Source organism: Neoarius graeffei, chromosome 6, assembly GCF_027579695.1.
Source record: "Neoarius graeffei isolate fNeoGra1 chromosome 6, fNeoGra1.pri, whole genome shotgun sequence".
NCBI lineage: Eukaryota > Metazoa > Chordata > Actinopteri > Siluriformes > Ariidae > Neoarius > Neoarius graeffei.
The window spans coordinates 40,611,891-40,634,558 of record NC_083574.1 but is presented as its reverse complement, the minus strand read 5'-3'; the positions used below and the strand labels follow the sequence as shown (position 1 = coordinate 40,634,558).

Genomic DNA, 22,668 nt, shown 5'->3' with positions numbered 1-22,668 from the left:
TGAAAGTGAATTCAGATGCAATTACAAGACAAGACACACCACTGACAGTGTTCCAGAAGTCAGCTCAGGAAACCAGTTCAGTTTTCATATCCTGTATCCTGGTTCTTTCAGGTTATATGTTAAAAAGGAACATAATAATAAGATAAGTCTTTATTGTCATTGTCACTTTTTCAAAGCTACAACGAAATTGAAGGTGCTGTTGACTCATGAGTTATAGAAAAAAATAACAAATAAAGTGTACAGAGAAATAGTAAAGTATACAGAATTGCACTGGTGAAATAGTATAAACAGAATTGTATTGGGGGGCGGCACGGTGGTGTAGTGGTTAGTGCTGTCGCCTCACAATAAGAAGGTCCAGGTTCGAGCCCTGTGGCTGGCGAGGGCCTTTCTGTGCGGAGTTTGCATGTTCTCCCCGTGTCCGTGTGGGTTTCCTCCGGGTGCTCCGGTTTCCCCCACAGTCCAAAGACATGCAGGTTAGGTTAACTGGTGACTCTAAATTGAGCGTAGGTGTGAATGTGAGTGTGAATGGTTGTCTGTGTCTATGTGTCAGCCCTGTGATGACCTGGTGACTTGTCCAGGGTGTACCCTGCCTTTCGCCCGTAGTCAGCTGGGATAGGCTCCAGCTTGCTGTAGAACAGGATAAAGCGGCTACAGATAATGAGATGAGATGAGATTTGTATTGGTTCTATATGTACACAGATTGCACTGGTAAAATAGTATAAACAGAATATAAACGGGGGCGGCACGGTGGTGTAGTGGTTAGCGCTGTCGCCTCACAGCAAGAAGGTCCGGGTTCGAGCCCCGTGTCCGCGTGGGTTTCCTCCGGGTGCTCCGGTTTCCCCCACAGTCCAAAGACATGCAGGTTAGGTTAACTGGTGACTCTAAATTGACCGTAGGTGTGAATGTGTCAGCCCTGTGATGACCTGGTGACTTGTCCAGGGTGTACCCCGCCTTTCGCCTGTAGTCAGCTGGGATAGGCTCCAGCTTGCCTGCGACCCTGTAGAACAGGATAAAGCGGCTACAGATAATGAGATGAGATGAGAATATAAACAGAACTGTATTGTATTGGTTATATATGTACACAGAACCAATGCAATACACTGAGAAGAATATATTATATAGGGCCAAGAATAGTTCTATTGCACATTTGAGTTTAAAGCCATGATTGCTTTGGGATAGAAACTGTTTTTTAGTCCTGGTAATAATAATATAATAAGCTTTAGAGCAAAATTTCAGGCTGTAATGTGTATCCTGTCCAGTTCATTCCTGTGTTAGTGTTCTGTAAAATAATTTCTCTCCAGTAGCTCCAGCTTTGCTCCAATGCAAATGAAGGGAAGGTGACTGTTAGATAGGCAAATCTTTGGGTTTCCGTCCTGAGCTCACATTCGTGTTCTCTTCGTTTTCCTGCCACCTTATTTACATTATTTTCTCTGAGTAGTTTCCACAGAAGTGTCTGGTCTAACTTTTGGGTATCTTTAACTGCAGCCCAACCTTTTCTTTCTTTCTTTCTTTGCACCTTGAGGGGCTGATCAGCAGATGCTTTCATTTTCACCTCAGCAAAACCTCACACCCACATTGTGCTTTGACTTGAACACATCACAGCACACATTGTGTTGCAGAGTACCTTCAGAGTCCTTTTTTTTTTTTTAGAGAGAGAGAGAGACAAGGGTAAAGCCCTGAAACTAAACTGAATGCTCTACTTTTGCCCTCCTCATGGGCTTATTTGCATTGATAGCATATTCACTTCCGTGTCTTTTTATTAAGATTATTGGCCACATCCCAAACCACACACTACGATACTTAAAAGTATGTCACAACTTATGGTCAGTTCACTTGGTTGCCACTTTGTTTTGACACCCTATTCAGTCGGCTAGTGCAGCTCTGGGACAGGGCTCTACTTCCTTGTGTTGAGAGAATAGAGGAACTGAGCACTTTGCTCAACTAAGCTGATAGAAAAACCTTTTATTTTTTTCACCTCCTTTGGCAACTTCTTCCTGAATTGAGGTAAAATGTGAATTTGTGTGTTGAACAGGAGGACTGTACTTCGACACTTGGACGCGGGTGAGTTTTAATTGATTGATTTATGCATCAATTGTAGCAGGTTGTTATAAAAGGCAGCATTGTAGCCCTTTGTAGATTCCCAGCTGTGTAGAAACTGGACTGAATGGAGAGACTGAGAGGGCGAGGGCACTTTTTTTTTTTTTTAATTATAGGAAGTAGACTGAGGTGTAGATTAAGCTATATAATATAATATAATATAATATAATATATAATATAATATAATATAATATAATATATGTTTTTCACAACATTTATAACCCTGAACCGGTCCTGGTTTACTCTTCCTTCCTTATTCCATTCTTATCTAAAATTATTTCAAGAACTCTACACAACAACAAAGTCATCAATTAGGATTGGATCTACTGCACACTACCGTTCAAAAGTTTGGGGTCACCCAGACAATTTTGTGTTTTTCCATGAAAAGTCACACTTTTATTTACCACCATAAGTTGTAAAATGAATAGGAAATATAGTCAAGACATTTTGAGCATTTAATCGAGCCCACAAATGTGATGCTCCAGAAACTCAATCTGCTCAAAGGAAGGTCAGTTTTATAGCTTCTCTAAAGAGCTCAACTGTTTTCAGCTGTGCTAACATGATTGTACAAGGGTTTTCTAATCATCCATTAGCCTTCTGAGGCAATGAGCAAACACATTGTACCATTAGAACACTGGAGTGAGAGTTGCTGGAAATGGGCCTCTATACACCTATGGAGATATTGCACCAAAAACCACACATTTGCAGCTAGAATAGTCATTTACCACATTATAGAGTGGATTTCTGATTAGTTTAAAGTGATCTTCATTGAAAAGAACAGTGCTTTTCTTTCAAAAATAAGGACATTTCAAAGTGACCCCAAACTTTTGAACGGTAGTGTACGTTACCTTTATTGTCATTTTCACAAGCCACAATGACCAAAATGACACAAATGGATGTGTTAAGATAATACATATATAGCATAAGCAACTTTTTTTTTTTTCTTAGCAACATGCCCTACATGTTACTATTTCAGAATTTCCCATTGCCTGGAATTGTCTCAGAAAGTCCCATTTTTTTGCCTTGTCAGTTTCTAAGCTCTAAAGCAAGCAATGCATGGTAAGTATCTGCCTTCTGGGTTGTTTTACAATCAGGGTACAAAGTTTGTGTCGCAGGGGTCCAAAATTCAGATTGATTCAAACTGGTTCTTGTACCAGTTTTTAAGTGAAGGACAAGTTAAAGAACAGATAGGCATGTGTAATAGTTTGTATTATAACAAGATTAAGGCTACGTTTACATTAGACCGTATCTGTCTCGTTTTCTTCGCGGATGCACTGTCCGTTTACATTAAACCGCCTGGAAACGCCGGGAAACGGGAATCCGCCAGGGTCCACGTATTCAATCCAGATCGTATCTGGTCCGGTGCTGTGTAAACATTCAGAATACGCGGATACGCTGTGCTGAGCTCTAGCTGGCGTCTCATTGGACAACGTCACTGTGACATCCACCTTCCTGATTCGCTGGTGTTGGTCATGTGACGCGGCTGCTGAAAAACGGCGCGGACTTCTGCCTTGTATCACCTTTCATTAAAGAGTATAAAAGTATGAAAATACTGCAAATACTGATGCAAATACTGCCCATTGTGTAGTTATGATTGTCTTTAGGCTTGCCATCCTTCCACTTGCAAGTAGTAAGTGATATGCGCTGGGATCACACACACAGCGGCTCAGTCCCGAATCACAGCTCGTGCACTTCACTCGCGCGCTCTGTGAGCTGCGCAGGGCCGGAGTGCGCACCCTCCAGAGGGCACTCGCTGTTCAGGGCGGAGTGATTTGGAGCGCAGGATGCCTGCGGAGCCGAGCGTATCCGTGTATTGGCGTTGCTGTGTGCACGCGAATCGTGTATTGGTGTTGCTGTGTGCACACTAATCGTTTTAAAAACGTTAATCTGATGATCCGCTGATACGGTCTAATGTAAACATGGGCTAAGTGTAGCTTTAAGCAGGGCTGGGAGAAACAAATGAAGTGATTCTCGGAGAGGACATTTTTTTTGACAATTTTTTTTTACATTTGCAGCTAGAATAGTCATTTACCACATTAGCAATGTACAGTATAGAGTGTATTTCTGATTAGTTTAAAGTGATCTTCATTGAAAAGAACAGCGCTTCATCTCATTCTCATCTCATTATCTGTAGCCGCTTCATCCTGTTCTACAGGGTCGCAGGCAAGCTGGAGCCTATCCCAGCTGACTACGGGCGAAAGGCGGGGTACACCCTGGACAAGTCGCCAGGTCATCACAGGGCTGACACATAGACACAGACAACCATTCACACTCACATTCACACCTACGGTCAATTTAGAGTCACCAGTTAACCTAACCTGCATGTCTTTGGACTGTGGGGGAAACCGGAGCACCCGGAGGAAACCCACGCGGACACGGGGAGAACATGCAAACTCCGCACAGAAAGGCCCTTGCCAGCCACGGGGCTCGAACCCGGACCTTCTTGCTGTGAGGCGACAGCGCTAACCACTACACCACCGTGCCGCCCCTAGAACAGCGCTTTTCTTTCAAAAATAAGGACATTTCAAAGTGACCCCAAACTTTTGAACGGTAGTGTAGGCCTAGAGTCCTGTCATTCATACTGTATTTGCGAGGCAAGAAAACAGCATCTGACTCAGTCATTTTCAGACAAAAAAAAAACATAACAAAGGTTAAATTTTGCTGCAAAATAAGAAGCAAGTGAGACTCGGTAAAACTGATTTCCTTATAAACCTATACACATTGAGAGCGAGTGTGTACAGGGTCTTGCAAAAGTATTCATCGTCCTTGGTGTTTGCCCTGTTTTGTCATATTACGAGCTGGAATTAAACTGATTTTGGAGGCACCATTTGATTTACGGTACACAACACACCGACCACTTTAAAGGTGAAAATTGTTGTTTTATTGTGACACGAACAATAATTACGATGAGAAAAAAGAAACAGAAATCTGGAGTGTGCATAGGTATTCACCCCCTTTCGTATGAAATCCCAAAATAAGAGCTGCTCCAACCAATTCACTTCATAAGTCGCATAATAGTTGATTAAGATCCACCTGTGTTCAGTCAAAGTGTCAGATGATGTCGTCTGTATAAATCACCCTGTTCTGGAAGGACCCTGACTCTGCAGCACGACTAAGCAAGCAACATGAAAACCAAGGAGCCTCCAAACAGGTCAGAGACAAAGTTGTGGAGAAGTATAGATCAGGGTTGAGTTATAAAAAATATCCCAAACTTTGAATATCCCAGGGAGCGCCATTAAATCCATTATAGAAAAATGGAAAGAATATGGCACCGCTACAAACCTGACAAGAGAAGGCCGCCCACCAAAACTCACAAGGAGGGCGTTAATCAGAGACGCAACAAAAGACACCAAAGATAACACTGAAGGAGCTGCAAAGATCCACAGCGGAGATGGGAGTATCTGTCCATAGGACCACTTCAAGCCGTACACTCCACAGAGCGGGGCTTTATGGAAGAGTGGGCAGAAAAAAAGTCATTGCTTGAGAAAAAACACATTTGGAGTTTGCCCAACAGCATGTGGCAGACTCCCCAAACACATGGAAGAAGATTCTCTGGTCAAATGAGACTAAAATTGATCTTTTTGGCCATCATGGGAAACGCCATGTGTGGCACAAACCCAACACCCTGAGAACACCATTCCTACAGTGAAGCATGGTGGTGGCAGCATCATGCTGTGGGGATATTTTTCATCTGCAGGGACAGGAAAGCAGGTCAGGACTGAAGGAAAGATGGATGGCAGTAAATACAGGGCAACTCTGGAGGAAAACCTGTTTGAATCAGTCAGAGGTTTAAGACTGGGACGAAGGTTCATATTCCAGCAGGACAATGACCCTAAACATACTGCTAAAGCTGCACTGGAGTGGTTTAAAGCGAAACATTTAAATGTCTTGGAATGGCCTAATCAAAGCCCAGACCTCAATCCAATTGAGAATCTGTGGCATAACTTGAAGATTGCTGTCCACCAACACAACCCATCTAACTTGAAGGAGTTGGAGCAGTTTTGCCTTGAGTAATGGGCAAAAATCCCAGTGGCTACATGTGCTAAGCTAATCGAGACATACTCCAAGAGACTTGCAGCTGTAATTGCAACAAAAGGTGGCTTTACAAAGTATTGACTTTGGGGGGGATACCTATGCCCGCTTCAGATTTCTGTTGTTTTTTTTTTTCATCTTAATTATTGTTTGTCACAATAAAACAACAGTTTTCACCTTTAAAGTGGTAGGCATGTTGTGTAAATCAAATGGTGCTAACCATCCAAAAAAAATCTATTTTAATTCCAGCTTGTAATGTGATAAAACAGGACAAACACAAATGGAGGATGAATACTTTTGCAAGACACTGTACACACTCACCAGCCACTTTTTAATAGGAGCCTGTTCTTGATTTTAAGGTTCCTGTTCTTGGCTGCAGGAGTGGAACCCAATGTGGTCTTCTGCTGTTGCATGCTGAGGTGCTTTTCAGCTCATCACGGTTGTAAAGAGTGATTATGAGAATTATGTCGTCCTTCCTGGCAGCTCAAACCAATCTGGCCATTTCCGTCTGACCTCTCTTATCAACAAGACGTTTCCACCCACAGAACTTTTTTTGCACTATTCTGCGTAAACTCTAGAGGCTGTTGTGTGTGAAAACCCCAGGAGATCAGCAGTTTCTGAAACACTCAAACCAGTCCATCTGGCACAAACCAACACCCATGTCACAGTGAAAGTCACAGAGATCACAATTTTTCTCATTCTGATGTTTGAAGTGAACATTAACTGAAGCTCTTGATGTGTATCTGCATGATTGTATGCATTGTGCTGCTGTCAAGGGATCGGCTGATTAGATACCTGCATAAAACAGACGGATGGGTGTTCCTAATAAAGTGGCCAGTGAGCGTATATTTAAGTTATTCCATGAAATTGAGTCGTACGTGAGCCGATAGCCGAGTACTCTGTAAGCCACGTGTGACGAGATTGAGTGGAGTAACTGTTTTATTCTATCCACATTCACTAGATTTTGAGAAGCGGAGCATTTTTATTTTTTGCAAATTTGATAACTAAAAACTCGATACGAAACGTCTGACAAAATAATTTCCGCTTAGAATGTAAACAAACCGGCGAAATGACCGAAGCGATTTGTGAAAAATTCCATAAAAATAATTCTTGAAAAATAAAAAAGATGCGTTCTCACCATCAAATACTTTCATTTGATATTTTGTTGCTTTTTTGTATTTTTTTTTTGGGGGGGGGGGAGGTTTGTGTTCGAGTAGAGTTTTTGTTTCATCCTCGGTTGGTTCAGCGAAACGCTCCACCATTTTGTTTTTCGCTGCTCAGGGTATAGGAACTGATAGCCTAGTGGTAGGGTAGCCAATCAGAGTGTGCGATTGCTCATATCCAGTGAATGTGGATATAATTAATAAATGAATAAACACACACATATATCCGAGGGTAAGTCAAAAAAGTTCTAAGACAGATGTTATAATTTCAAAAGGAATTCAAAAGAATTCTCTGATGGAAACATCGCTTGCAGAAGTGTTTAGACTTAAATAGAGGACATGTAGAGAAATAGCTTTGTTATTTTCATAAATAAAGATTTTTTTCATTTGCCTTAGAACTTTTTGACTTACCCTTGTGTGTGTGTGGGGGGGGGGGGGGGGGGGGCTTTTTGAGCTGTAATATAGAGTCAACTGTTGGGACTTTCCTACATCATGAAATCTCTGTGTGTGTGTGTGTGTGTGTGTGTGTGTGTGTATATATATAATATAGGGGCGGCACGGTGGTGTAGTGGTTAGCGCTGTCGCCTCACAGCAAGAAGGTCCGGGTTCGAGCCCCGTGGCCGGCGAGGGCCTTTCTGTGTGGAGTTTGCATGTTCTCCCCGTGTCCGCGTGGGTTTCCTCCGGGTGCTCCGGTTTCCCCCACAGTCCAAAGACATGCAGGTTAGGTTAACTGGTGACTCTAAATTGACCGTAGGTGTGAATGTGAGTGTGAATGGTTGTCTGTGTCTCTGTTGCCCCTTTTCCACCAAAGCAGTTCCAGGGCTGGTTCGGGGCCAGTGCTTAGTTTGGAACCGGGTTTTCTGTTTCCACTGACAAAGAACTGGCTCTGGGGCCAGAAAAACCGGTTCCAGGCTAGCACCAACTCTCTGCTGGGCCAGAGGAAAGAACCGCTTACGTCAGCGGGGGGGGGGGCGGAGTTGTTAAGACCGACAACAATAACAAAACCGCGAAAGATCGCCATTTTTAAGCGACGAGAAGCAGCAGCTGTACAAACGCGAAGTCATTTATTATTATTATTATTGTTGTTGTTGCTGCTGTTTCTTCCGTGTTGTTTTTGCTTCGATATGACGTATACAACAACGTAACTGACATATACAGCGACGTAATGACGTGGCTTCCCTTAGCACCGCGAGCTATGGAAAAGCAAACTGGTTCTCAGCTGGCTCGCAAGTTGAACGAGTTGTGAACCAGCACCAGCACTGGCCCCGAACCAGCCCTGGAACTGATTTGGTGGAAAAGGGGTATGTGTCAGCCCTGTGATGACCTGGCGACTTGTCCAGGGTGTAGTCAGCTGGGATAGGCTCCAGCTCGCCTGCGACCCTGTAGAACAGGATAAAACGGCTAGAGATAATGAGATGATATATATATCTCAAGACAGATCATTCAACTCTTGCCTCACACATCAACGCTCTTCCCTCACTGCCCTGCCCCCATTCTCCTCTCAGCCTCTTGCCAACTTTTGAGCATTTTACAGAATTCTGCAGTAGATGGACTCAGGCTTAAGGCCTCTGCATGCTCTTGCGACAAGGCTTTCGCAGATAGCTTTTCGCAGACAGTTGTAATTTATCGTTGAGCGGGGAGTAATAGGCGTGCGCGATGTTATTCACCGCCACAACGCAAGGGGGCGCGAAGTCGTGAAATCGCTAGGAGTAGTTGGTGGGTGTGGTTAGTGAGTGTTTATCCTCCGGTTACTTATAATGACTAGAACTGGAGTTGTATAGATGTACGTACTTCCTCACTTCCTCGATCAACCGCTCTTCGCGCTGCTCCATCTTCGCTCGTGTTTTTAAAAATGCCGGTCGTGAAAACAAACCAAACCGGGAAAGTAGGGAAGCGGAAGTGCGTGTACAGCGGATGTAGAGTGGACCAATCAGAGCCCTCTTGTCTGCGACGCTGTCTGCGAGGCTTCTGCGGTGGTCACAATTTTTGGGAGGTGCGCGCAGAGCGTCTGCGAAGGTGGGGGGGCTACGCAGACACTGTCTGTGACGCTATCTGCGAGGACTGGGTTGTCAGCATAAATTGGCCTTTAGAGCTGGGTGTGAAGTTACACTTTTAAGTCTAAACGCCAGAACACAGCCACAGCTCAAACCTGCTGAGACCCGATCTCAGGTTTAACAGGGACTGGAGCCAAGCCTAACTCAATTGCTGCACAAGCACCGCAAACTACGTTACATTTGGGCTTATAATTCACTTGTCATTGCCGTAACTCATCATTTTGCATCTAAACTCAACCGCATTTGGCCTGTGATATTAGTTTTTGCCGTGTTTTCTTGTAAAATGGACACCAGCCTTAACCAGATTGAACAGTTCTTTCTTTTGCACAGATGTAATGTAGATGTGCGTGTATGTTGGACTTTTTTTTTAGCACAGCGTAGCTTTCTGTTTTAGTGGAAGTATCCCGCATATCTCCTCCGCTGACTATATAAGGCTGTGGTTTTCAAAGTGAGGTCAGTGAAGCATAGTCAAGGGGCTTTTTTTCTTTAATACATAGTGGAAATCAAAACTACCATTATAAGTTATTACATTTATTATCAAGTTCATGAACATATTAACTGGTTCGACTTGGAACTTTTAAAGTGCCATTCCACCATTGGATGTATTCTTTGGCATAAAATACAATATATTTTATGACAACATGACTAGACAGAGAAATCTTTTAGCTTCAAAATGATATATCAAACATAATTTTTTGACAACGACAAGTATATTAATTTTGCGACCAAAGTCACCTACCCTTTTAATTTCCGCGCGGTAGTGAAACGTGATGTCATCGGCAGGTTCCCCGTCTTGTGTACCACGTCACGTGCGACGTGGCACAGATTATCAGCAATGGCGGATAGAACACGATTTCCACTCGTCGATTGCTGTGCCGATATTCACCGTCGACCGTCTCCTTTGGGCATCACTTGCTATTTTCCTTCGCTTCTTTTCCGAAGCTGACAATCGCGTTCTATCCGCCATTGCTGATAATCTGTGCCACGTCACACGTGACGTGGTACACAAGAAGGGGAACCTGCCGATGACATCACGTTTCACTACCGCGCGGAAATTAAAAGGGTAGGTGACTTTGGTCGCAAAATTAATATACTTGTCGTTGTCAAAAAATTATGTTTGATATATCATTTTGAAGCTAAAAGATTTCTCTGTCTAGTCATGTTGTCATAAAATATATTGTATTTTATGCCAAAAAAATACATCCAATGGTGGAATGGCACTTTAAGCTGAACCTCCATAACTGAGTACTGATTACAAAGTGTGTCAACTTGAATCCAGTGTAGTCTATCATTGGAACGTTCAGAAATAAAAACCTCTATAGCTCAAATCACTCAATCACTTTTTAAAGCGCATTTTCTTGGTCAGAGTTGTGGTGGAACCAGAACCTGTCCTAGGAACACTAGGTGTGAGGCAGAGACGCACCCTGAATTGGGCACTCATACATGTATTTCAACCTAGGGTTTGGTGTGGTCAATCAACCAACCAGCATGTAGAGAACATACTTATGCCGCTTTTCCACTACCAACGCGGCTGAGTTGGGCTGAGCCGTGCCGTGCTGAGTTGGGTTGAGTCGGGCTGAGCGGGGCTGTTGGAGTTGCATTTCGACTACAACCGCGCTGAACCGTGCTGGCTGGAAGTGGGTGGACACATTGGGTGGAGTTAGCGAAAGTGGGTGGACGTCACGTGATGTCGTTAAGCAGCGCAAACAGTGACATCAGTGATCTTTTAAGCGGTAGTCTCACGCCCCGGATAGTAAACAATAAACATGGAGGACATGGAGTCGTTAGTGTTGCTGGTCTTGGTGCTGTGGCTTGTTGTCACCGACAACGCCAACAGATACTGGCAAGAGCGTATAGATGAGGCGAGGCGCATAAGGCTTCATAATTCTCGTAATTCGTAATTCTCCTTCTTCCGGGTTTACAGATCCCAGTGTGCTCGCGGGGCGTGTGTGGGCATGTGAGGACACTCCTCCTCACCAATCAGTGCACAGGGGAGTGTCTGCTCACGCCCCCAGCCTCACTCGGCTCGGTTTGGCTCGCTTCAGCCCCACTCCAAAACGGTGCGAGTTTTAGGGGCTAAGCAGGGCTGAAACGAGCTGAGTCGTGCTGTTCTTTGGTAGTCGAAACGCGAGCCGTGTCGGGCTGAAGTGAGCTGAAAAAGGGTAGTGGAAAAGGGCCAATAGAAACTCCACACTGAAGCTAAACTGAAATCAGGATCGAAGCAGGGACCCTAGAGCCTTGTGGCGGCAACAATTCCTGCCTGATCCATCTTGATGCCCTGTGTCCGGCTGGAGTCTCATCACATCGCTCCTGTGGAGAACGGCCCCATATGGACAGTCAAAAGTCACACTTAGAAGACGGCTCTGGACACTTACAGTAATACGTTTATGTCCAAGGACTACAGTTGACTTGCTAACTTTCGGACTGCGGTTGAACAGTTTTGCACTCAAGTTTCCATCAATGAACAGTTTATAACTGCAACAAAACAGACTTCATGTTAAACCTATAATGAATTTCCAGTTGTACTTTGTGACTATATAAGACGCTGTTATAGAAGCAAGTTATTTATAATCACGTTGTCTGTTATCATCCAGATGAGGATGGGTTCCCTTTTGAGTCTGGTTCCTCTTGAGGTTTCTTCCTCATGTCGTCTGAGGGAGTTTTTCCCTTGCCACCGTCGCCACAGGCTTGCTCATAGATTAGGGATAAAATTAGCTCATGTTTAAAGTCTTTAAGGCCCTGTCCACACGGCAACGGATTCAGGTGAATCTGATAAAATTGTTTATCGTTTCGGCCTGGCGTCCACACGGCACCGGCGTTTTGGGTGCCCCACAACGATATTTTTTGAGAACGGGTTCCAGAGTGGAAAAATCTGGCAACGGCGCCGTTGCGAAGTCGTCTGGATGAGTAGAACGGATTTGTTTACGATGACGTCACAACCACATGACTAGAACAAGCTGCACTCTCGCTGTTTTGTATGAACCACTGCATTGCATTCACTTTTGTGTACAGCTTTTCTTTTAAATAAACAAGTAACTGAACCATTTCTTGAATTTCTTTTTTTTTATCGGATAAGACTGCCTTTCAAAATGTTCACACACAATAAGAAAATTAAGTTATATAAAACTACGCACACTAATAAAACTAATTTGTACACACAGAAGGCACGATTTCCTTGCGTAGTCGCAGCCATCTTCTTGTTGTTGTTGTGTGTTTGTTCCTGTGAGTGCTTCACACCGGGTAGAAGAAGGGGTTTATGCGCATGCGTCCTACTTCTTCTATTGTTCTGGTGTCTCCGATGGGACCGTCTTACAGCGCCCCTAGAGGTGTGGCATGTGTATTGCATCGTTTTCAGCAAGCGTTGCGTTGCCATATGTACCTGATATTTTACTGATCCGTTGCCCATGTGGACGCGATATTTTTTTTAATAAAATCTCGCTGCCGTTGTCGTGTGGATGTAGCCTAAATTTCTGTAAAGCTGCTTTGCGACAACGTCTATTGTTAAAAGCGCTATACGAATAAACTTGACGACTTCCTGCTGTGTCCATGGCTCCAACGAGTAGTCAAAGTATTATTGTTCATATCGAAGATGTAGTTGTATTACCATTAATTTATAAAATGTGCTGAAATCGGGTGTACAGTTGAAGTTCTTGGCTGCAAAAAAACATTAAGAACCTCTGATATACTGCATAGAATAGCGTCATCCGTACCATCGGCGAGATGCTCGGGATTTAGCAAAAAACCTTGATAATAATGAATTCATGAAACTGTATCTGTGCAGATCGGCCCCGGGACTTTAAGGGGTTAACGTAAGCCAGGTCCTTTTTTCTGTCTGACTATTTCCTCCTTCGCTGAGAACACTGGTTTGTGTGTATTAATTACATTAACATACGCTTATTTTCATGTTCTCGCACACTTGGGACAAAATGAGATGAAACAACGATTAAGTAGCATTTAGGGTGTAAGCTTTCACAGATGTTTATCACAAGTAATCAAATAATGTAGGTTACTAGTGATATTAATAGGAAACCAAATCCCTTTTCACTGTAATTTTTGAACGGGATAAATAACCCATATACCTGCTGGTTTCCTTTAAAACCTTTAAAATGGCTTCCAGTCTTTTTAGTGTCTTTTGAGCAGCTTTTGGATCGTCACACATTGCAAAACATGTTTTCCTGTTATCTGTTATAAGAGGTTATGTACTGTACTGCTTTTTTCAGCCTTGTGTTTAAGATTGTTGCTTTGTTGCTGAATACACCCACATTTGATTTGTAACTTCTTGTAATACTTCTTTTTTTTTTCTTCAATAGATGAATAACTCGGAGGGGTGTTGAAAACCTTTGCACTCAACCGTATGTGAAGATATTTCTTAACACAGTTTTTGTGTCACACACCGTCAATGTACCTCTGTCTCTCTCTCTGTCTCTCTCTCTCTCTCGTGTTGAGTTTGCTGGATTAATGGTTTACTAAAGCTGAAGGACTGTAATCTTCCAACTGCCTGGGTCTTCACCATTTGATATCCTCTTTCATTTGCAATGCAAACGTGAGCTGTTGTATGGAACAGCAGCGTCCCTGTCTGCTTTGCCTGCCGTGGTTAAACATTAGGAAAAACAGACACGTATTACTCTTCCAGTAAAGAAAATTCGACTCTACCGCTATAGTAAATCCACAGAGAGCTTGCTGTCTACTACTGATACTCTTTGTCTTCCTGTCTACCTGTCTATACACTACCGTTCAAAAGTTTGGGGTCACCCAGACAATTTTGTGTTTTTCCATGAAAAGTCACACTTTTATTTCCCACCATAAGTTGTAAAATGAATAGAAAATATAGTCAAGACATTTTTCTGGCCATTTTGAGCATTTAATCGAGCCCACAAATGTGATGCTCCAGAAACTCAGTCTGCTCAAAGGAAGGTCAGTCGGTGCGTTTACATGCACATCCAAATCGAGCTGCTGTCGGTAATCGAGCTAAGGGTCCCAGCGGAGGTGCCAGAGAAATCCAATCCTACATGCACACAAGGAAATCGAGCTATTGTGTGAGGTACATTGTGCACCCGAGCCACAGGTGGCGCTACACGCCCCATCGTGTTGGTACACTTCCGGTTGTCGTCATGAAGAAGAGCTATTCAAGAGTATAAACAAAGTTATCAGTTCCGTGTTCACAAGAAGAACGACGACGAGGACAGCAACATCGAGATATATTTTATATATATATATTTTCAACTCCTTAAGCTGAATGAGCATGAACTCTATCTCCTCATTGCTCCAGAAGTGCACGTTTCTACTACTGTTGTCATGCCGACCGAGGCTGTTGTGTTTCCCGCTTGTGGTCTCGTCACTCCCGGAAGGGGCAGTGCTGAAGTAAGTAGCTCGACTCCGTAGCTCGATAGGGTTTACATGCACTAAGTAGCTCGGCTACAATCGCATAATCTAGGTCGTGTAGCTCGATTACGAGAAATCCGGTTCGGTTCGATTTCAGCCGAGCTAAGGTGTTTCCATGGCATTTAGAACTTCGATTTCAGTCGAGCTACGGCAGAAATTCGATTTTCTCTATGTGCATGGAAACGCACTGACTTTTTTCTAGCTTCTCTAAAGAGCTCAACTGTTTTCAGCTGTGCTAACATGATTGTACAAGGGTTTTCTAATCATCCATTAGCCTTCTGAGGCAATGAGCAAACACATTGTACCATTAGAACACTGGAGTGAGAGTTGCTGGAAATGGGCCTCTATACACCTATGGAGATATTGCACCAAAAACCAGACATTTGCAGCTAGAATAGTCATTTACCACATTAGCAATGTATAGAGTGGATTTCTGATTAGTTTAAAGTGATCTTCATTGAAAAGAACAGTGCTTTTCTTTCAAAAATAAGGACATTTCAGAGTGACCCCAAACTTTTGAACGGTAGTGTACATTACCTTTGTCATTTTCACAAGCCACAATGACCAGAATGACACAAATGGACGTGTTAAGATAATACATATGAGTGATTCCACGCTTATGGGTACTGAAATGGGGACATGAACTTATTTTTAAAAATTCACCTAAAACCATTTCTTTTTTTACCATCAGGTCACAAAACAGAGGGCGGCACGGTGGTGTAGTGGTTAGCGCTGTCGCCTCACAGCAAGAAGGTCCTGGGTTCGAGCCCCGGGGCCGGCGAGGGCCTTTCTGTGTGGAGTTTGCATGTTCTCCCCGTGTCCGTGTGGGTTTCCTCCGGGTACTCCGGTTTCCCCCACAGTCCAAAGACATGCAGGTTAGGTTAACTGGTGACTCTAAATTGACCGTAGGTGTGAATGTGAGTGTGAATGGTTGTCTGTGTCTATGTGTCAGCCCTGTGATGACCTGGCGACTTGTCCAGGGTGTACCCCGCCTTTCACCCGTAGTCAGCTGGGATAGGCTCCAGCTTGCCTGCGACCCTGTAGAACAGGATAAAGCGGCTAGAGATGATGAGATGAGATGAGGTCACAAAACATGTAATCTTTAATGAATGATATGTTAAAAGATAACTTTAATTTTCTGAGATGTAATAAAAACATATTTATATGCCAAAGTCAGAACGTAACAGAAGTGTTGTGGACATATATATTCTCAATTTTAACAATGTAGAATTACTTTTTGAAACATAGGAAGGTGATGTTTTAGCAAATATAATTAATAAACACGTGTAGTAGAATAAACATACACATTCTTTCAATAAGATTAACATGGTATAGCTAGATTGTAATTAGTTTGTAACAGACGCGAGATGGACAGTCGTAACAGAAGTAATGTAACAGACATCATTTTGGAACTCATAGGCTTGACTTTGGCATATAAATATGTTTTTATTACATCTCAGAAAATTAAAGTTCTCTTTTAACATATCATTCATTAAAGATTACATGTTTTGTGACCTGATGGTAAAAAAAGAAATGGTTTTAGGTGAATAAGTTCATGTCCCCATTTCAGTACCCATAAGCGTGGAATCACTCATATATAGCATAAGCAACTTTTTTTTTTTTTCTTGGCAACATACCCTACATGTTACTATTTCAGAATTTCCCATTGCCTGGAATTGTCTCATTAAGTCCCATTTTTTGCCTTGTCAGTTTCTAAGCTCTAAAGTAAGCAATGCATGGTAAGTATCTGCCTTCTGGGTTGTTTTACAATCAGGGTGTAAAGTTTGTGTCACAGGGGTCCAAAATTCAGATTGATTCAAACTGGTTCTTGTACCAGTTTTTAAGTGAAGGACAAGTTAAAGAACAGAAAGGCATGTGTAATAGTTTGTATTATAACAAGATTAAGTAGCTTTAAGCAGGGCTGGGAGAAACTAATGAAGTGATTCTTGGAAAGGATATTTTTTTTGACAATTCAGAATCCACTACTTCCATAGTGCTTTTAAATATAAGGCTGTAAGCTTTGTGTTAGTTGTCTCTAAGGCTACGTTCACACTGCAGGCTGAAGTGACTCAAATCCGATCTTTTCGCCCATATGTGACCTGTATCCGATCTTTTATTGACAATATGAACGACACAGATCCGATTTTTTCAAATCCGACCCAGGCCGTTTGGATATGTGGTCCTAATTCCGATTCCTATCCGCTCTTTTCATATGCGACTTCAGTCTGAACCGCCAGGTCGCATTCATCCGACTTACACGTCATCAACAAGCCACAAACGTCACTATTCTGCGCTGAAGTAGGCGGCGGGTCTCTCAAAAAAAGTTACAACAACATGGCGCATAATCACGGGCGCAGATGGAGGGTGGGACTCGTCCCACCCAGATTTAAATTCACCTCGCTCGGTCCCCCCCACTTATAGGGAGGAAAAAACGTCAATGCTGTCTTTCTTTGCATAACGCAAACCTCACGGAAAAATCAAAAGACTAATTACCATTCGGTTTATTGAGGTGCACAGCAGTACATACATAGTTGCAACAACTCACATAAAACAAAACAAAGACTGATATTCGGCTGGTTGAGCTGCGCAGACTGCACAGGTTGCGAGCTCGAGCTTGGTTGCTATAGTAACCCACAACAAGTTTGACAGGCATATCGGGGTTGGGGTTGTTTTTCTGGCAGCTTTGTCCCCCCAGTTTTTTGTCCCCCCCCAGTTCAAAAAACGTATCTGCGCCTCTGCGCATGACATCAATGCGAGGGACGCTTCGGGCTGTGAAGGTTCTGAATCTTCTCAATGGAAGGACGCAGAGGTTAGGGAGCTGATTTCCGTTTGGGGGGATACAGCTATTCAAGCTAGATTGGATGGGTCATACTGCAACCGGGCGGTTTTACTTCCGTAAACACTGGCCATGCTCACTGCGTGTGACGTCGTATCCTGCAATGCGCATGCGGAACACTTTTAGGTCGCTTTTCATTCATACTGAGGATCACATACAAGTCGCATATATTTGTTAATGTGAACGACCTCACAAAAAAATCGGATTTCACAAAAAAATCGGAATTGAGCATTAAGCCTTGCAGTGTGAACGTAGCGTTATATTTATGTCCCAATATCTTGACCACATTTTAGGATGAAAATAATCATTTTAGATATGTTATTTTATATTGAAAAATTAGCTGTCTGTCTCGGAGAGGACTTTTTTTTGACACAATTACATACTAATTTGATCAAAATAGTCTGAAAACTTACTGGCATTCAACATGAAAACTTAACTACGTTTCCAATGATATGGAACCAAACATGTGTTTTATGGTATAAAGAATGATGTAAGTGCATCCCTTTTGGAGCTACCTGTGGTCAAAAAAGCACTTTTTCTAAATGAGACAAGTAATTTTGCTAAATATGACACATATTGCCATACATTCACCAAAAGTAACGTTATCACATTTTTTTTTTTGCATGGTAAATAGAGCTATCACAGGGCTACAATAAACAACCAAGTTTATTTAGTCAAGCCTTTTGATATTGAAGAGAATAAGTGTTAAATGTGATTTTTAGCTTGCGTACCCTGATTGTAAAACAACCCTTATATGTTTATTTACCGAGCTTATACATCTGTTTGTCTGTGTGTGTGTAACAGCGTGTGTGCCAGAAGCCAAGATGGCAGGGCGACACGGAGACCTGTCGGAGTATCAGAAAAGTCTGATAAAGCGCTACCTCGAGAGTGGCATCATAATGACCGTGTACAGGCAGAAAATGGAGAGGCTCAGTGTACAGGTCATTATGGAGACCAAGCAGGTGGCATGGACACGTGTTGCTGGCAAAACGGATGGAGTGTGTGAGTAACTTATCCTAGACTTAATTAAAACTGGGCCTGAGTCTTGATGTAGCTGCTGTCTGGATCAGAATAAAGAAAACTTCAGTATAGTTCATTTTCAGGCAAGGAAGGCTACAAAATGCAGAATGAAAATGTACCGAGCTTGATCGATGAGTTCAGTCAGGTGTGTTAAAGGAGAACTGAAGGCAGTTTTTTAAATTATCAAAATTCTGTTTATCTCATGTTATTAAATATCGGAATGCATTTTTGATTGCTATTTTGTCGCTGCTATAGCAAGTTATGAGTGTTTGAAATATGCTCTGCAATATATCAGTCCATATGTCAAAGCAATGGCCGTAAACGAGATTCGTTGAGACCTGTGCGAGACGTCGTAGGACGGAAGTAAAACGCACAGCGGAAATCAAAGCGACCGACATCTGCCAACGTCGTCAAAAGACGCGCCTGCGTGCCCTCTTTCGAATGCTGACGTAATCAGGCCGGAAGTTTTGTTTGTTTTGATAGCAATCAGGAAAGTTTGAAAAAAGTAGGCAGGAATCGTCATTTAAACTCGTTTTTGTGCAATACTTCGTTTGGAAAACAGATTTCAAAATGGCGGCGCTGACACCTGGCTGACACTTGACGTTTCGAAGTCTCGCACAAGTCTCATGAAGATCGCGCGGATAAGCGACGCCTGCCGTCAACCAAACGAACTAAATTCAACACGGCTACAAACCAAATAGGCCGATAAGTATAATATTTAATTGAAATTAGTTGCCAATACGAGTCACGATACAAGGTTACTAAAACCGAAAATGTAATTGAATAACACGTTAATTAAGAAATAAAGCAAGTTTAAAAATGACTTCAGTTCCCCTTTAATGCACAAAGCAAACTCTGTGGTGCCACCACCATCTAATATAATAATGTCATAAGATGATTTGATGAAAGTTTAGTTTCTTATTATTTGTTCTGTCGTTAAAGAGAAAAGAGACCTCCAAACACAGTTGAATATTTTGTCTCCTCATTGTACATTCTTTTTGAGAGCGAGTGTTGAGTTTACTCGAAAGTGAATGTAGTTATATTATTAGTTGGTGTAGATGGTGTTCTAACACCTCTGTTATCTAAACTGTCACACTTCTACTTTCACAGTCACCTTCTCTCACTGCTTATTCTTAGCCACTTATTTTCTTTTACTCGTTTTTATTTCCTTTCTTCATTGAATATGTGACTTAAAACCCCACTTTCTACCTCAGTTTGCTATGCTGAATCTAATACCCTGTCCACACTAGGGATACCGATACGAAACTACTTTCGTAACCCAACACCTGTCCACACTAGCAACTATACCGGTACTGTAGCGGTATAACTATATCGGTACGAAACCCACAAATGTATGGGTTTCGTACCGGTACAGTATCAGTACTGTAGCGCTTCGTTGTAGTGTGGACAGATGAAGCGACTCTGTATCGATACAAATATAATGCGCATGCGAAAACGAAACGACCGTGGAGCTACATGGAGCAAAGAAAGGGGGGAGAGAGGGGGAGGAGGGAGGGAGGGAGGAAGAAAGGAGGAAGAGGGGAAAAGGAAGAGAAGGAAAGAGGGAGAAAGGGAGGGGGGAAAAAAGGGAGATTCGTTTTCTTTGTTTCTTTCTCAACTGCCTCGCACGTTTTATACGATTCGACTGAATAAATGATTCCCAGAAATACAGACTGTACATTGACAACAAAAAGCACACACACGTTGTTTCATCCGCCATATTCTCGGAAGGAAGTTACTAGGTAACCACGGAAACATTTCGCGCACGCGCATTTCAACTACCGTGAAAGAAAACCGCAAACATTTCTCGCTAGTGTGGACAGATGCACTAAACTGTACCGGTATACTTTGTATCGATACAGTTATACCACTATCGTACCGGTATAAGTGTGAACACAGCATACTTATAACTGTTTAATATTCTGTCTCCAGGTTGTTGGTTTTTTTAATGAAAAAGTAACTTTAACTAACCTAGGAATTCCTAGCTAAGGGTAGACATTTTGACATTTTTATTTGGATAAATTTGGAAATTCGCTGCTTTTTATTTGATTTCATTGGGAGGGCTAGAAATTGTAACATGTTCAAATGTTTTTTTTTGTGTGTGTGGGGTTTGCTATATGATTATGATCCTCGTTCAAACGTGTTTTGGTGTTTTATAGTGGACCTGTCAGAGATCCGTGAGGTACGTCCAGGAAAAAACTCCAAGGACTTTGAAAGATTTAAGGACTACAAGGACAAGCACGGAGACAGCACGTGTTTCACAATTTTCTACGGCTCACAGTTTATCCTTAATACCCTGAGCCTGGGGGGTGAGTTTATCTTCATGGCCTAAATGCACAGCTGTGCGCTTCATCTCCAGATATCACTGATGCCTTTCTCTGAACGCTATTGCTTTATGATATTTAATGCACCGGAATGGCATTTAGCGACATGCAGCAGTGACATGCAGTGAAATGTCTGCACATTTAGATGGCATTTCAGATGAGTTGTAATGATGATGATGATGATGCCCTTTATTGTCACTAGTCACATGTACCAGCGAAATTAGCCGTCAACCTGTCCGTACATATACAACATACAATTGGCATAGGGTAGACAGGACAGGAAGACAGGGATAAAGATAAAAAGGAATCACAACATGAGGAGAGATAAGGAAAAAAAGAACACCCCCCCCACTATGCTCCTGTCAGGAGTACAGTGTGGGAGCATTTAAAAAACCTTTGCACATAAGCACACAACAACACAAGTACACTTTAAACACGGGACTTGAGGGGGGTAAGGGGGGGGGAGGGGAGGAGGTAATCCAGTGCAAGCAAGCAGCCGTCCACTCCTGCAGCCATGAAGGTGCTGGTCACGCACCAGCTTGTCACACTGGGGGTAAAAATGGCGACCGCGGAGAGTTAGAGAAGGAATGCGAGAGTGTCTCCCGGCAGTGACCTTCAGGGGGAAATGTTGTCCCAGCAACGGCCTAAACCAAGGCCGGTGCTGTCTCAGGGAGCCAAATGTCGTTAAGATATGAATTGTTTGGTCTTTCCAGACGCCGTCTTTGCATGTCCACACCACTTGTCCATATCTGTCCATTCCGTCCATTCTATTCAAATCTGAATGTGATTGTATATAATGAATCTGAATGTGATTGTACTGGATGTGTTGTTTTATAGTGGACTCAGTAGAAGATGCAGAGAAATGGCTAAAAGGACTGGAGCTGCTTCGAGAAGAGACACTGCAGGCTTATACACCAGAAATTATAGAAAGGTATGTTTATATGTGTACATTTATAATGAATTGCCAGTTCATAAAGGAGCGCCTGCCTTGTAGATACATTTTATCAGGTGATTACTACTGAGCACATCATTGAAAAGATAGGATCACCACTGACCAGACTTTGTTTGGGTGGTCAGGATTTTCAGCACAGCATTGATACTGGCATCATAAAAATGGTACCTACTGCCATCTGGTACGGCATGCTGCAATACAGATGCGAGTGGGGAGTCAAACTCTTGCGGTTACCAGAGAACTAGTCCACCACTGTAACCCTAGCTATATACAGTAGTAGGCGAGAGGCTGAGGGCTACCGAAACGTAGCCTGGGCCCGCCCATCCTAAGTGTGACGCAACACGGGGGCCTGTTGCGAACTTAGTCTGGCAAGGCAAGCTATCTCGAGCTCTTCCAAGCTCCCGAAAAATCGGGAGCCAATCAACTTTGAGCATTTCCAACGGCCCTGGGTAGAGGCGTGTTCAAGGCAGTGACGTAGTAGAACTGCGACCGGAAGCCATAGATTGTTTACAGAATCTATGCCAGAAGCGCTTCATTCACTAGAAACATTACGAACATGGAGCAGCGGCAAGCCTTTGACACAGCGGTAGATGCTGTATTGAAAGCATTCAACGGGAAGTTCTCATTGAAAACGGAGCAAAGAGCAGCCCTGGACGTATTTATTGAAAGGAAGGACGTTTTCGCCTTGCTCCCGACCGGCTTCGGTAAGAGTTTAATCTACCAGTTAGCCCCGCTGGTAGCAGTTTCCGTCGTGTCACATACGTCAGAGGAAAGAGTGATGTGATTGGTTTAAGCTTCGTCACAGCCT

At 42.9% G+C, this 22,668-nt stretch overlaps 1 protein-coding gene across 4 annotated transcripts in view; it reads left to right on the top strand.

Annotated features, from left to right (window-relative positions):
- plcg2 (phospholipase C, gamma 2) overlaps positions 1 to 22,668 on the top strand; it is a 95,552-nt gene that overhangs the window by 137 nt on the left and 72,747 nt on the right. Inside the window, exons 2-6 of one of the 4 annotated variants that reach the window (XM_060923647.1) lie at positions 2,033 to 2,061; positions 13,657 to 13,698; positions 18,369 to 18,566; positions 20,744 to 20,893; positions 21,746 to 21,839. In XM_060923647.1, the coding sequence (XP_060779630.1) occupies positions 18,389 to 18,566; positions 20,744 to 20,893; positions 21,746 to 21,839 (422 nt within the window). In that variant the 5' untranslated portion in view covers positions 2,033 to 2,061; positions 13,657 to 13,698; positions 18,369 to 18,388. Of the gene's footprint in view, positions 1 to 1,656; positions 2,062 to 13,656; positions 13,699 to 18,368; positions 18,567 to 20,743; positions 20,894 to 21,745; positions 21,840 to 22,668 lie in introns of those variants that run through there. The other 3 variants (XM_060923646.1, XM_060923649.1, XM_060923648.1) reach the window with 3 other exon arrangements.